This window comes from Cornus florida, unplaced genomic scaffold (assembly GCF_030987335.1).
Source record: "Cornus florida cultivar Cherokee Brave unplaced genomic scaffold, ASM3098733v1 CherokeeBrave_3.0.0_Hap2_Chr10, whole genome shotgun sequence".
NCBI classification, from domain to species: domain Eukaryota; kingdom Viridiplantae; phylum Streptophyta; class Magnoliopsida; order Cornales; family Cornaceae; genus Cornus; species Cornus florida.
Window position 1 is genome coordinate 109609719 of NW_026775580.1, and position 16430 is coordinate 109626148.

Here is a 16430-nt window from a genome sequence, read left to right on the forward strand (position 1 = left end):
TCGTTGCCCTCACGGCATTTTGCAACAAACGATTCAACTCTAGTGCCATAGAACCTTCACCCACTTCTACGGTTGCTTCAACATTAACCCTCCTTGTGGGGACAATTCTCGGCGGAATCAAGTCCCTAAGAAGTGTGTCCTCATCATTTAGCTCCTCCGAATTGGAGCTGGAACTCTCGCCAACATCACCCCTAGTCGGTCTAGGGCCAACTTTCCTGGTCTCCTTATGCCGTGACATCGTTCTATAAAACAAAGAAAACAATTCAATAACGATAACACTAAGGTCCAACCGTGAACAACCCAACACAAAAAGATATTGTACAAACACTTAGCATGTAATACTATGCAATGAACACATTAATATAAGCATATAAGCACATAAGTACGTGAGCAAGTAGGCAGTTAAGCATGCTTTTTCACATAGCAAAACACTTTTGCAAATAAGGAAATAACAATACAATTGACTTCCCAGACAATCCTAGGTAAGCCTCTACCCGTCGTCCTAATGGTATTCGAATTATCGCTCTGATACCAAATTTGTAACGAACCTAAACTGATACCATTTAAAAAAAAAATCGGCATGACCTCTCCTAAAAAAGGGCCAACCACAACCTGTTTAAATGCATTTTAAGCCTGTCCCAGCACAATAAACATATAATACATCCCAACATTCCAACATCCCTTTCATCCATTTATCATGCTTTAACTTAGTTCATTCCATAGTGGTATAACCACATACGATATCATCCAGATAACATAGTTACAGTCCCAAAATCAAATGTCCATATTTTACAATATTTAGACAGCTCATACAAAAGTTACAGCCCATAGGTATAATTATAATAATAAGAGTCCACAAACCTCTATACCGAATATAACAAACTAAGATTTTACAAAAATATGGGACTTAATACAAAAATAGAAAAAAGTCTTCTAATCCAAATTAGGCCTGTGGTGGAAAGTCATCCGCCACTTCTTTCCCGTTTCCTGAAAAAAATTATTAAATAATAGGGTGAGAATAAAGCTCATTAGGTAACACTTAAGACACGCATCTTGTGTCCTTGTGAATTCAACCAAAGAATAGAGCAATGGGAATGGGGGTCATACTATGTCGGGATCATATCACTTAACAATCAACTCAAATATAAACAATATAATGTAATGGGAATACAATACATGTCGATGTCGTTCCCCATTTTCACATCTCAAAAATCATCACTTTCAAATTGTTAATATAACCCGCCCTTTGGTGACCTCGCAGCGACACGAGAGAAGGATTGGCTAGTGTCCCTGACCCTTGGTACCCCCGCGGCGTCATTATGGGGCCCAGCTAGCTCAACCACGCTAGGGCGACTTCCTAGTTCCCTCTAGGCTATATTAACACTCCGACCCTTTGGTACCCCCGCGGCGACCGGGTTTTCAAAAAACACTTTTCATCAAACACTTTCCCAAAATCCCCCTTTTTCATTTCAAAACAATCTTCCCAATCATGACCCATGGTATGCATGTATGTCTTGCTTTCACAATGCCATAGAATTAAGGGATTTTATATTTCACATTTAAACATACTCTACAAATATTGAGGAAAAATTACACATGCCATTACATATCATTTCTAACAAATTTTACAATAATATAGGCATGTTATATCAACTATTAGACAAGAAATTAACCAAATAAACACGTTCACCTACAATTCACATAGCCCATTTAATCACAACTTCTCATATAACATCTACATCATCCACAAGACAATTAATTTATAATCAAGCATGCTTTACAACAATTTAGGAGGAGTAATTCATATAAGAGCAAGAAAAACGGGAATTAAGAACCCCTACCTTACTTTTGCACAAAACCCTTAAAATGGGTCTTGAATTTCGAACTCCAAGGAGGGCACCAAATCTGGAATTGTTCGTATGGATGCGTAGAGCTCGTAGTGGGCTTCGTTTTGCCTTCAACGGCACCTTAATCCGCAAGAAATGAGGGAGAAATTAAGTTCTAAAATTTGATTGAAAAAGAAAAGAAAAAAAACAGAAAAGGCGTGAGAGAGAGAGCAGCGGGAGAAGAGAGCTACATACCAAATATGGTCTTAAGGGCTTAAAGTGATGGTGGTGGGTCCCACCTAATCTTTTATTTTCTTTTTTCTTTTTCTTTTACCTTTAAATTCACTCCACACACACACACAATTACATATATATATATATATATATATATATATGCATAACACAAACATTACATGTTAAATTCAATTATCATGTAATTCAACTATCAAGGTCCAAAGGGGCACGATGGTAATTTGCTACAATTCAATAATTTGAGGCTTAAGGGCATAATAGTCATTTACTTGTATCACACAATAAATAAAATCAGGTCCGGGACAATATTGTCTTTTCGGTGGTTAAAATATATTTATTGTACTTTGATTGGGCCATAAGGTAAATACTCACAACATCAATTGGGTGCCAAAGTGTAATTAGAAAAATTAAAAGAAGAATGTTTATAGAACAAGAACCGGTTGATATATATACATTATACGTTAGCTGGTTTGGGTTATGAACAGTGGAAAACCCACTGCCGAGATACCGGTCGACGTGTGGGAAGCTACACGTGGACTGGTTTGGAACATACACAGTGAAAAGTTTATTGTCAGGATACCGGTCGACGTGTGGGAAGCTACACGTTGGTTCACGCAACTCGGTCGACCTATAGGATTTTACGTCGACTGGTTTGGGTCATCCTCACTCACTGTCACCGAGATACACCAACTTTGAAAGCCAATCACCCACACCACTACACTCACGTACATATGTAAATACATTTCAACATCCATAATAATAACAACGTTAACATAATTTACCACACGTTACCAAAAGACACTAAAGGATTAAATGATGGTAAAACTTAATTACATTACCCCACTGCCCATGTACATGCTAAAATCCAAATATTTTTCATATTGCAAAAGTAATACATCCTAAATCAACATCTTTACAAAATAAGTTCAAGCTCTACAAAAATACATCCAAAATGCTTCCTAAGTGCTCTCAAGCATGAGGTAGATTATCACCCGCCAACTCCTTGCCGTGACCTGAAAAAAATTTAAATATGGTGGGGTGAGCAATTTGCCCAGTAGATGGCACTTAAGACACGTCTCTTGTATCCCCGTGAACCCACAACAAGAATAGAACAATGGGAATGGGGATCATACCATATCGGGATATTACAACATACTAATCAACCTCAAGTGTAAACAATGTAATGCAATGGAATGCAATACATGCCGATGTCACTCCCCATTTTCACTTTTAAACTGTCAGTTTCAAACTGTTAATATAACCCGCCCTTTGGTGACCTTGCAGCGACACGAGAGAAGGATTGGCTAGTGTTCCTGACCCTTGGTTCCCCCGCAGCGTCATTATGGGACCCAGCTAGCTCAACCACGCTAGGACAATCTCCCTAGTTCCCTCTAAGCTATATTAACACTTCGGCCCTTTGGTATCCCCGTGGCGATCTGGTTTTCATAAAACGAGTTCATCAAAACAATTTCCCAAAATTCCCCCTTTCATTTCCAAAATCATTTCTCCCACTTCATGCCCAATGCCAATGCGTAGATGCTTCAATGCCATGTACATAATCATCATCTCACAACTAGCTCAAATTTAGTCATCAAGGCATACATTCACACGAATTTTTCCAAGAAGAATACAACATGCTTTTATACAATAGAAATCTAGCATGATGGACGTACAAATTCAACGCTTAGGCATGTTCTTCACTTAATTCATGTAATACACATAGTCACAAACTTAACACATTGTCCACAACAACTAAACAATTGGCTAGATACCACCCAAATTAAGCATGTTAAACAATCATTTATGGGAAATTAATTCACAAAAGTACAAGAACATCATGGATTAAGGACCCATACCTCAAGTTTGTGCAAAACCCTCAAAATGGGTTCCAAATTTCAAAATCCCTATGGAGGCCCTTTGTTAAAATTGTTGGTACTCACGCGTAGAGCTTGTCGTGCTCTCCGTTTTGGCTCAAACGGCACATAAAACTTCCAAGTAGAGATAGAGGAATTAAAGATCAAAGCTTGAAACAAAATAGAGAAGAAAAAGCAAGGAACCAGAGAGAGAGAGGGAAACTTACGGGAGAGACAGATAAGAGACCAAAAATGTGGTCTCTAGAAAATGAATGGGATAGTGGTTGATCCTGCCACCACTTTTATTTTTTTCTCTTTGCTTTAATTTACACCACATGAATACATGAAGCACACCATCATACAAATGATACATAGCTCACATAACTCAAAATATATGAAACGCAAATGGATTCAACTAAAATCCAGTACGAAAAATGTGAAAAGTCAAAAATGCCCTCACGGCGATAAAATTTCTGAAAAATTGAAAAATGCTGAAAATCAGAAACATCACATGTTACTTTTACGGAAGTATCATAATACTTTTAATTACATGTAAAATGACTATGTTACCCCTACTTCTTGTTGACTAATAAAAAAGATGTTTCAAATTTTTTATGAGAAAAATACCCCCCAAGTGACTCATAAAAATTATTGTGTACACGCGCCCATCATAATCATTCTCAACAAACCACCAAAACCCATCACCACCACCACCTGGGGCAAGGTAACCAAGGCGGTTTGCCTAAGGCTTATAGTAGTATGTATATATATGACCATAATTTTTACAATTAAAAGATAATATACCTTATACATCATATAAATTTATGACAGTAAATAACTTTTTAAAAAAAATGGTAATAAACACACATGCTTATAAAAAATACAACAATTTGTATGGTAACAATAAGAATATTTTATATTTAAACTCATAAACTTGTTTATTTTATTATGATATTAAACTTTTAACCTAGAAAAATTAATAAAGTTGAATAATTTGATCTTCCTTAAATTTATAGATAATGGACTGTCAGTGGGTTATTGTGGAAGACAAAATTCAACATCAAAGTTTGGTTGCAACATTTGGTAGTATGTAACTGATACTTTGTTTTCTGTTGTGACTATGGAATTGAGTGCATTTAAGACGGCTATTTTTTTTTTTTTTCTTTTTGAAAAAATGTATTTGTCGACAAAACAGTAGAATAATAGAATGTATTGGATTAGACAAAACTCGATACTTCTAATTAAGAAAAGCAGATTGTATAGGATAGCACAAAAATAGAATCTATATATATTTTGAAACGAGTCACTTAATAATTCTTGATCTCAATTAATTAAAGATAATTTAATTAGGTTGCCAACTAATAATTTAGTGGCGGTCATTGTTCATTTTATATATAAATATATTTTAAGGACATATCTGCCAACTAATAACAGCTTTTCTTCGATGTTACCTTCATATATTAATTAAACACCATTAATCACGCACTTGCTGATTAGATGTTTTAGCAAATTCATTGGCCACAAAGCATGTTACGTTACATAGCAATCATAAATGATTTTGAAAGACTACTTAGCAACCATATTGTATTTTGATGAAAGGAAATTGATATATAACTCGATATTTAATATTACGTTAATATAATCCATATTCTGATTAATTCAAAATAAAATAATCAAATATTTGATTATCAAACTCTGTATCATTACCCTTTTAAAAAAAAATTATACTTACTTAGAAAATGAAAGGAGGATGCCCTGGGTATATAAAACTTTTATCAGAAGCATATGATTATGAAATATTAGTTGTGAAAAACAGAGCTTTCTTTATTTCAAGCTTAACCATTACAAAGACCAATCAAAAAGAGAACCATCAAATACACAATCTTCTTTGTAATTATTGATTATCAAGAAATCCATACTACAAGATATAAATTTATACAAGAAGAAGACTATATGAATTAATTAATACACAGTTACACATTCAGTATCAATATTAATTAATACACAGTTACACATTCAGTATATATCTGCTAATTAATTATAACAGCTTCCATATATGCACATATGTATGAGCAATCAGCAAAGGTAGTTCTCGATTTGGAGCTCCAATCCTTTGCTATCCATAACCATAACTGACCTTATTTAAGAAGATATATAATAAATTAAAGTAGCCGAATTAATATATATCTCCGGCCAAACCCATCGCTAAAGACCAGCCACAAAAGTCACACCAGTAGAAGGCAGCCATGAGGTTCCAGATATAAAATTAGCCACAGTGAATTTTTCAGCCTCAGGTTTTCCAAGCACATGATAACCAGGCCATTGCACTCTGTTGGCAGTTCCGGCACCCGGTCCGACATTAGCATACTCCGCGAAGTACAGCGATTTCAGAGATGAACTCCCGGACCACTCAACCCAACCCCTCGACGCGATTGCATCATCTATATTCGATTGCATGATCACGGATCTCGAATACTGCTTCCAGGGCCTCCCGAGATAGGACCTAAAAGAATGCTTTACCGGAGATAAGTCGGAGCTGGCACCGATCTTACAGTTTTGGACAGAGAAGCCCGTGTTCTGTCCCGGGTCGTCCCTGCCGCTGGCAAGGATGGCGTTGTAGGACCCACCGGATCGCGGTCGTCGGAGCAGTAGACTGCAGCTCTGGAAGACAGCAGCTGCGTTGCCAAAGATGAAGTCAATGGTTCCGTAGATGTCGCATTCGCGGTAGAATTGGCGGAGGGAGAGAGCGTAGAGGGTGTCTTGGTAACCTGCAATGCTGCATCTGTAGAGGACGGAGTGATCTGAAGCAATGCAGAGTGCCACGGCTTGTCGACCGCTAGGACCAGCTGAGTTATGGAACCCAATGTCCTTAGCAATGAACCCATCACCTGTAATTGCTGCCCAACAAATACCGAGTCACGGATGTTAGCTCCGGTCAATAATCTGGTTTTACTTATTACTACTAGTAATACTAGTCTAATAGGATATTATATATTCACGTGAATTTCACGTGATATTAGTTTATTTATATAAACTTTTTACTTACTAATTAGTAGAGTTAGAGAGAAGGGGTTGAGGCTATTAAGACTTTGAATGATAGGGCGGGGATCAGGACGGATTTAGGAATTCATGTGAGGGGACAGATTTAGGAATTTATACGAGGGAAAAAAATTTATACAAAGAGGTTTTTTCATAATTTTAATGGGGGCAATTTTAAAATTTTATGAATATAAATGCAAAAAAATATAAATTTAGAGGTGTAAAATATAATAATAAAAAATTTCATTAGGGGCGGATGCCTCCATTGAACCCTTCACAGATTCGTGCTTGGTTGGGACACTTAGGGTTTGTCACCTTTTTTTAGAAAAAAATACATTCACCTTAGTTTTTCATTTCGGAAAGGCAGATTCAAAGGTGGCCCCCCCCACCCCCCCGCCGAAAATTATTATTATTATTATTATTATTATTATTATTATTATTATAGTTAGTTCTAGCTAAAAAAAAAATTTACTACGCTCTCCCAAATATTAGCCCATCCCATTAACAATTACTGGATCCGCCATTGTCGGAAAACAATTTTCTTTAATCAACTACTATATATTATACTAACAAAATTAACTAATAATGTTTCCTTTCTCAATATTTTTTAGGGAGTTATTGTAATATCGGACAAACATGGGATATGACAAATTTTGAATTTATTTTTCTTGTCAGACACGACATAAACACATTTACGATACTTTGAGAACATAATGTGATAGTTGTGTAAATTTTTTTTTTGAAAGAATATGTTTTCAATGTAATTTTTAAAAAATGAGTTAATTAAAAGAATAAATATCAAGATTGTAATTTAGTGATATTTCTTCCGATTCTAAAATAGATAGATAGTCAAAGGTTTAAGTCTCCATAAAGAAATGGGTATATGAGTGTGTATCGTACCAAAGTAAATATGTATATATATATATATATAAATATATTAAATTTAAAAAATACAACCATCTATTTTTAAATAAGTAATTTCATTTATGATATATAGTGGAAGAAATAAGTAAAAATTATATATATATATATATATATTATTTTTGACATATTTTTGTCATATTTGTGTGGTTTTTTTTTTTTTTCTTCTTCTTAGATTTGTTGTATCACTGTGTTTATATAGTATTGTACTCATATCCGTATCCGTACTTCCTAAAGTAGAATTATTTTTACACCTAAAAAGTTGGATGGAAGAGAAAAGGAGATGGATGAGTGGACTAAGTAAGAGAGATATGGCCACTAACCAAAGTGTGAGACAAGAAAAATTAGGCAGAGTGACTCCCAATAGTAAGAAAATTAGAGAGAGTAGAGTTAGATGGTTTGGACACCTACTTCGAAAACTTATAGACGCATCGGTTAAACAAAAACAACTAATCGTAATAGAAGATAAGAGACAATGAGAACGATAAAAAATAACATGAGATGAGATTATAAAAATAATTTAAAGAGTTAAACATAACTTGTAAAAGGAAAGATAGTAAATAGAGAATTCATGTGGTTGATCTTATGCAATGAGATTAAAATAAGAATTAGGATAATGATAATATATGATGATAACAAAAAGAAGAAGAGGAAAAAGATAATAAATAAAAGATAAATGGATAAGACATTCTTAGAAAAAGAATAATATCATCCAACTTCGGTTTAATTGGACGGGAGGGAAGTAATAAATGGTATTATTATTTTACTAACATATCCGCCCCTACCCATAAAAATTAAAACTTTATATTAACTCTCATTATTTTCCTGTCTCCTCTCTCTCTCACTTCTGGATGGAAGCAAAATGTTGGACCACCATGCTTCCTTTCCCTTGTGCTTATTTAACCCACAATAAATATTTTGAGACATACGTATCCGCGCGCGCGCACATATATATATAAATGCCCTACAATGCATATTTAGAAATTGGTTTACGTACACTCCAAAGGAAAAAAGAGAGACGATGATGAGGAGAGGAAGAGATATGGAGAGAGAGTACTAACTAAATGTGGCAGTTTCTCTCAAAGATGATCCCCCTGCATTGCTATCATCACCAACAATTGTGGTGGAATATTTACCATCTCCTATCAAGGTGATCCCATCTTTGCCAGTGTTAATTTTCTCCTTATAAACCCCTGATTTCACATATATCACAAACCGATTCCCGGAAGCGGCATGGATGGCTTCTGAGACCGTCTTATAGTTGCCAGTTCCGTCTTGTGCAACTACTGCATTGGCTTTGATGGTGGTGGCCTGAAGTAGTTTCCGGTCACTGGCCGATACCCACCTGGGAAAAACTTGATCATCTTCCTCAAGAAGGCGGCGATTTTTACTACTGTCTGGCTTGTGGCTGGTGATCCTGTTAACGAGTGCTAGTGAATTACTACCCAATTGAGATACATAATCCATTTGGTGTAAAATTGGACTCATGAGTTCATTGGCTAAACCATCAGCCTCAGCTTCGTCTTTACAAGTTTGTTGAAAAGTCAGTGCAGCACTAAGCCATGTTTGGATGTCCTCCTTGTTCTTTGTCGGGGATTGTTTGAGTGCCTCTAGTGCTTGGTTGAGCCGTTTGGTAGACATCCCCATGAGCTTATGACAATAATCTGCATGCACATATATAGTCAAACCAACGCGCGCTAAATTAAAGCTACTATTTGCATTATTAGCTCAGAAGCATTTTGTCGGTGTCTATATGTGTATATGATATGATTATCTGTATAAATAGTACTACTGCAACTGTAGTTGTAATTATATATATATATACTACTTCGCTGTTAATAATCATTTTTCTTGTAGTGTTACGTACGTACCTGTGGCAAGACGAGTACGTTGAGCTTCTGGGGTTATGAAATGGTAGCTGAGTTTAGCGAAATTGGACATGGACAGCTTGGTCTCAGAAATGGTCTTGTTGACAAGAGCAGACACAAAATCAACATGTTGAGGATGTGCTGACCCCAGCTCTTTCAAGCTTTCAACACACAGGGCTGGATATCTAGTGTAACCGCACTCGGTACGAACATGGTTTTCTTGTGGATCCATGGCAGCACATGAAATGGTGGAACCTCTTAGTAGTACTGCTGCACCTAACAACCAAAAAAACAAAATCCCTTGAATTCCCATATTAATTAGAGACAGATATATAATATAACAATGAAATAGTAGTTTATGAGCACAAATTGTTGTATATAGAAGATTAGAACAGATGGGGGTTCATATTTATAATAGAGAAGCTCATGTTTAGGGCATGGTTAGTGGCTAGCTAAGAACATTTCAAGCGTTAGTTCGATGGTCTATTCACTTGAGACACGACAAAGAGGTGATGCTAAAGATGTTCGAGTCATTTACCAAGACCTGAGCCTAGTGAGAAGCACTTTTTTGTGGCCCTTGGTGAGCCACTTGACTATGTCTTGGCCCCATTTATTGTACATTTGGTACGTGCTTGAATCATTTTCAGTGTATAAAAAGTTGAAACCCAACTCTAGAAAATTAAAGTCAGTCTATCCTTAGAAAAACTTTTAACTAAAAAGGTCATTGGATTTACAGTTTGTTTGATATTATGCAAGTGATAATTATGATATATATGCTGAACGTCTTTTGCACAAGAAAAAGTGTTGAGGGTGGATGATTGGTGAGTATTTAAGGAAAGATTTAGTGTTTAAGTTGATAGATTGATGAATTGGAGAATCTGAATTGAAAAAGCACTCATAAATTAAGACAAAAAGCAGACTGCAGGATCTTTACCTCGGCAAGTTGGGCAAAACCCAACAAAAGAAAAGAACAACTTCATCAAATTTTAATTGCATACTAAATAGATAGATGGTATGATGTGTTTAATGACTTCAAACTTTCACCATCATGATCTACAAAAGTAAAAAGAAAAAGAAAAGACTTAACCAAAAAAATTTGAACATTTTCATGCATTATTTAAAGAAAACTCTTAATTTGTCAACACGCAACAACCGACAAGAAACATGAGTTTGGATGGCTGCGATGGGCCCACATCCATATTTATGCAAGTGCAGCATGATTCTTTCTTAAAAGCTGTCATTGCGGGTGATTTTTTATTTTCTTTTTAAGTTAAGCAATTCACCTAGTTTTTGCTAAGACTCCAACCCTGACTTTCTCTTAGAGAGTATTTGAAAATACAGAAACAGAGCTTTAAACATCGGTTGTATATATTTTGTTTTGCATGATTGTACGGTTTGGGCTGCATGTGGGCTTGACCTAATTTCCTAGGTGTGGTTGATACATAGTTTGGGCCTAATGGCCTTTCTGTACAATTTTTCCTCATTAGTACACATTGCTTAAACCTCCCCGAAAATAAATAAATAAAAAATAAAAAATCTGACAAAGTGTAGGCTCTGCGTACTCATGTTGTGGAGTTTAGATGGAAAAAAAAAAAATTTGTTTATCTCTTGTGCACTGTTCGTCCACTAATCTCTCCACATAGAAGCATAGAAGTGGATCCTAATTCTGCACCAAATAGCAAGAATAAATTGTGAATGCAAAACCTATTTCCGAATCTTGAGCAATAGTCAACAAAATTTGATAAAATGAAACCCAATTCCAATATAAAGTAGAAATAACCGAATCCAGCAAAAGGGATGATAAAACCCTTTTAATCAAATCGAACGACGACCCATTTGAGTACAAGTCCGGACAACCATGACCAAAAGATAAATCAAGAAAATAAGAGGTTGAACCCTATTTGATAAAAATGACCAAATTGAAGCTTATAAAACCCTTTTATTTAAATCGAAAGACAACCCATTTGGGTATATGACCTAAACAACTATGAACAATAGAGAAATCAAGAAATCAGAAGTTGAGAAGGACAGAGATTACCTGAAGCTGTTCAACCGGAAAAGACCATGCTGAATCTCTTCTAGGTCTTCGTATTCTTGGGCCTGGGCCGTCTTCTGGTATCTCTGCTGCTCCATGGTCACTGTTAGCAGGCGATCTGTTTGGAGAGAGAGAGAGGCGAAAGGAGAACAATGGCGAGGGAATGAAGTGATTTTCAAACGCGTTGTGTGGCGCCAAAAGAAGCAGCTTACCCTGCACGTTACGCGCTTTCCGAGTCCATGGATTTATGAATGGTCCAAATGATAAGAAGCTTGGGCCTCCTCAAATTTTGTATTGAAGAAACCAAAACCCAACCTTAAATTCAGAACCCAAGTCTAGTGACAATTGCAAGTCATAATCAAGGGGCGATTTCTGGCACTTTATCCAATTTTTAATTTGTTTTAAAATTTAGAAGATAACTATTTTTTTAAAAAAATTATCAGGGATTTATCTAAATTTTATCACATTACATGGATTTTGTAATTTGAAAATATACCGCAAGCCATAATTTCACTAAAAATACTATTTTTGGAAAGAACAAAAAAAATTTCAATCTCAAATTCAAAGCACTCATTTAATTCTCTCAAACGGCAACATAAATTTAATTTGTTTTAATAAAGTGAAGCACTCTGTCTTTGATAGACTTATATTTAAGTTGTGGCGTCTACACTCTACAAAAATTATTAATTTTACTATTAAAATGTAAGTGCATATATAAAATGATATAATATTTTAAAATTATATAAAAATTGGTGAGACTCTAAGATGTCAGACCATAAAGATTTTCTTTGGTAATAGAAGTTGCACCACCAATGAGGGACTACCAAAAATAATAATAATAATAATAATAATAATAAAGATAAATTTTACTGACATTTTTTAAAATTAGGTCAAATTTTACATAAATTAATATTTTTATTTTTATTTTCAATTACACCCAAAATTATTTTTTGAGTTCTGACCAGTGCGAATTGACCTATTTCTTTTTCTAACAAAACCCACACTCATAAAACTCTCTCTCTCTATTTCTATATACACACACACACATAACGAGTACTGTAGTTACTTCAAATTTGGAAGACATAATATGCCATTCGATCACACTTGTCACTTGCACATTAGCACTTAAGCTATTAAATGTTAGAATTAAACTTTGGTTTTGCTTCTCGTTGGAGTTTTTCCATACCTAGTCCACAAATAGTCCTTTGTAATATGCTAGGCGAGTGTAATGAAACTGGGAAAAAAATAATAATAAATTCAGCTTCTGATGTGTGCGCATAGTAACAATATTTTTATTATTGTATTTTATTTTATTTTTCCCAATTTCACAATGATGTCTTTTAAGGGAGTGTTATTTGTATTTGATAAGATAACAGTAGAACTACCTAAAAGGAATGGATAAAATTATTTTTATAAAAAAATAAAAAGAGATAAAATTGTCTAATAAACAATAGTTACCTAAATTATACAATCATTTTTACAAGTTTAAATTTTTAACTTTGATTCGTTTAAAAGTTTTGCTTAATTAAAATTTATAAAAGTATTTTTCTTAAAATTAAACACATTTAAAAGTATTTTTCTTTTAGGTAGTTGAACAACAATCCCAAACCGATGCTTAGTAATAAATCAACAACGTTTTCTTAAAATTCTTCAAAACGGCTACCACATAAAAAATATAAAATAAAAAAACAAAAAATAACAACCCCCTAAAAACGAATATACTACATTTGTAAAATGATAAAAATTTATTATTATTTTTCCCAAATCTTTTGCCCTAACAAATATCATAACGTGCTTGAAATATTTGAAGTAGGTGGTGGTGGTGATTGACGTGTTGAGAGGAGATGGTGGTCACGGCCGGTCCTGAGATTCCTAAAAATTTAAAAGGTCTTAGGCAAACTTTTAAATGTAAAACCTTTTATACATAAGGTTTCACACGAGTCAAAAAATTATAAGAGTGCGAAATTTTCATTAAAATGAGACGTTAAATACAAAATATATTAAAATTAAAAACACACCAAACAAAACCCGACTTTGGCTCTTTATAAATAGTACGATTCAGTTTACATCAAAAAATTAAAAGAAATATTTAACAAAACTTAATTACAAAAATCAAAATTCAACTTCATATCAAAATAAATGTGATCGTCTTACATTTTGAGATGCAAATTTGTCAATTAAAATACTCTAATTAAGTTTTTTTAACATATCGTTGATTGTAGATAAGTTTTGATCAACTGTAACTTTGAAAATTTTTTCTCAGCAAATGCAACTGTAACTTGGATAGTCAATAATATTTATATGCAATCCAAATATTTGAAAAACAATAACTAAGTCTTTTTATAACATTCAATATCTCAATTGCCTTTTTTTATTCCTCTTGGTAAAACTTATCTTAATATTTGTAGCTTTGAAAATAATTATGTCCCATCAAAAAAAAAAAAAAAAACCATTTCATGTTTTAGGAAATCTTCAAGGTTATTTTGGAAAATATGACAGTTAATTGCATACATGAGTTAAATTTTTGGTTATTTAAACTGGGTTTAACGGAGCCTGTCATGCATGCACGTAAGACTAAATTTTTTTTTGGAATGGCTTTAATTGTCAGGTGAAACGAAGCGGACTGCAGTAGATTAAAAAAAAAAAAAAAAAAAAACACAATTATTTGTCTAAAACTTCTTTCACAGCAATTTGTGCTAGGAAAAAGCACATTGTCGGTGGTGGAAGTGAGAGAGATTTAACATGTAAATATGAAAGTCAATAAGCTTTAAAGTATTGTCGAATTCCTCCAAAAACTTTAATTTATTGACAAAAACTTTTAAGAGTTTGAACTTTATGAGATATTAAAAATTCTTCAATGACTGACTCCAAGATGTGAATGATGTACTTTGAGGTTTATAATTATGAGAAATTATTAGATAGTTTTTGTCCATTTGATATTTGGTGGATTAATCTCATAAAAATTAATGGTAATTTTTTTATAATATATTAATATATTTTTAGGTTATTTTTTCAATTCGAGGGTTTGAATTTAGCTGGTCATATAATAAAAATAGTTTAAATAATTAATCTTTTACATGATAATTATTAGTTTTGACTTCAGGACTACACTAATAAGACTCTTTCCTTGACTTAAAACGATTGATAATAACTCTTAAACCGATAACCTTAGCCAAATACGTCTAACAATGTAAAATTTAGAATCCAATGCTTAAAATTGATTTGACATTGTATAAATAGTGTTTTAACATTTGATCAACTTATAATTAGAAAGTTTGAACACACGTAAAACATATGTGATAAAATATTTCTGTTTTTTCTAATAAAGAGGTTTGACATAGTCTCGTAGAGCTTTTTAAATAGTGGGAAACTAAGTATATGAGTTTGATTGAGTGTTAGACAGGGCTATAGTCCATACATTGTTCACAGGGTTGTCCCCACTAAACTTATGATTGTTATGGATAGCGAAACTCTTATCTTCAATCTGAGGTTTCAGTGTTGAACACTTACTTTAAAATATCTAGGAATCTAATTAGGTCTTATAGATGATGATGTAATTAATAAAGATTTTTTAAAAAATTTGATGGGTTGGATTGATGTTAAGAGTGATTAATGGCTCAATTATGAATGGTGAGTAGTAGTTCAACTTTTAAAGCAATTTAAGTGGGCAGCAATATTAGTGAGTAGTGGTCCCCATTCAACTTTAAAAGCAGTTTAAGTGGGCAGCAAATACCTCTCTCTCTCTCTCTCTCATCTCAAAAGGGTTAGCGTTATGATTATGATGAAATTCCCACTTAAACTTCAGCATGGATAGTCAGCTCAAGTTGATCTCTAAAAGTTACTTCCTTTTTCTTTTCTTTTTTTTTTTTTTTTTTCCAATAATTATAACCAACATCAAAACAATTGCAGTGGACCTCAGATTATGTGACACATTCAAAAGTCTGGTGTTGGTAATTATAAAAATTTTATTTCTTGAATCGTTAATTTTCGATAATCACTGTAGTACGAACTATAGTACTAGTACCTTATTTCCTCTTTTCATATAAGTTTAATATTTGATGATTTTTTTTTTTTTTTTTTTTTAAATTAGAAATGCGATTCGAAAGCGAGACTTCAATGACTTACCTTCTAAATCCTTACCAATACCACTATGCCCCTTCGACAATACTTATATTGATGATACTAATATGAATTTTATATGATAAAATGTAAAAAAAATCTTGGCTATATTCTTCTAATTTATTTATCATTTTGGGAAAGATGTTGCAAAAAGACCACTAAAAAAATGTGAATTGTAACTTGAAACCATATTGATGGGTAAGAATAGAACAGATATGCATAAGTCAGTGGCGGCAATGCCCCCACTGAATTTTTCTTTTTTAGTAATATATCCTATTATTATAATTATTTTGATATGTATTTCTATAAAAATACACTATTGTCCTTGCTAAAATTATTAAAAAATTATACAATCATCCTTTCTCACACAACTTTCTGACTCCATTATTGTATAAGAAAGTCAACCAGTGATACAAATTATAAGATTACACCTAACATATCCCCCGACCCAAACTTATTTTATTAGTGTTGTTTTTAATTTTAGTTAATATTATTCTATTAAATTGTATCTTGCTGT

At 33.6% G+C, this 16430-nt stretch overlaps 1 protein-coding gene and 1 long non-coding RNA gene across 2 annotated transcripts; both read right to left on the minus strand.

Moving 5' to 3' along the window:
* Positions 1-685: 685 nt before the first annotated feature.
* Positions 686-4188, minus strand: LOC132279807 (uncharacterized). The gene is made up of 3 exons (XR_009471402.1): positions 3935-4188; positions 1842-1967; positions 686-987 (listed from the first exon to the last, which is right to left on the minus strand). It is a non-coding gene; the product is annotated as an uncharacterized LOC132279807 (long non-coding RNA).
* Positions 4189-5795: 1607 nt separating this feature from the next.
* LOC132276997 (pectinesterase-like) lies at positions 5796-10213 on the minus strand. Its single transcript, XM_059778685.1, has 3 exons — positions 9763-10213; positions 8953-9555; positions 5796-6828 (listed from the first exon to the last, which is right to left on the minus strand). Exons 1-3 carry the CDS (start codon positions 10070-10072, stop codon positions 6137-6139), a joined length of 1605 nt encoding a protein of 534 aa, XP_059634668.1. The 5' UTR covers positions 10073-10213; the 3' UTR covers positions 5796-6136.
* Positions 10214-16430: the final 6217 nt, after the last annotated feature.

Excerpts from the sequence above, each read along its gene's own strand:
- LOC132276997 (XM_059778685.1), bottom strand. The coding sequence starts at position 10,072 with ATGGGAATTCAAGGGATTTTGTTTTTTTGGTTGTTAGGTGCAGCAGTA. Across the intron at positions 9,556-9,762 it reads ACGTACTCGTCTTGCCACAG|ATTATTGTCATAAGCTCATG; the intron begins GTACGTACGTAA and ends ATGTGCATGCAG. Across the intron at positions 6,829-8,952 it reads GAGAGAAACTGCCACATTTA|CAATTACAGGTGATGGGTTC; the intron begins GTTAGTACTCTC and ends TTTGTTGGGCAG.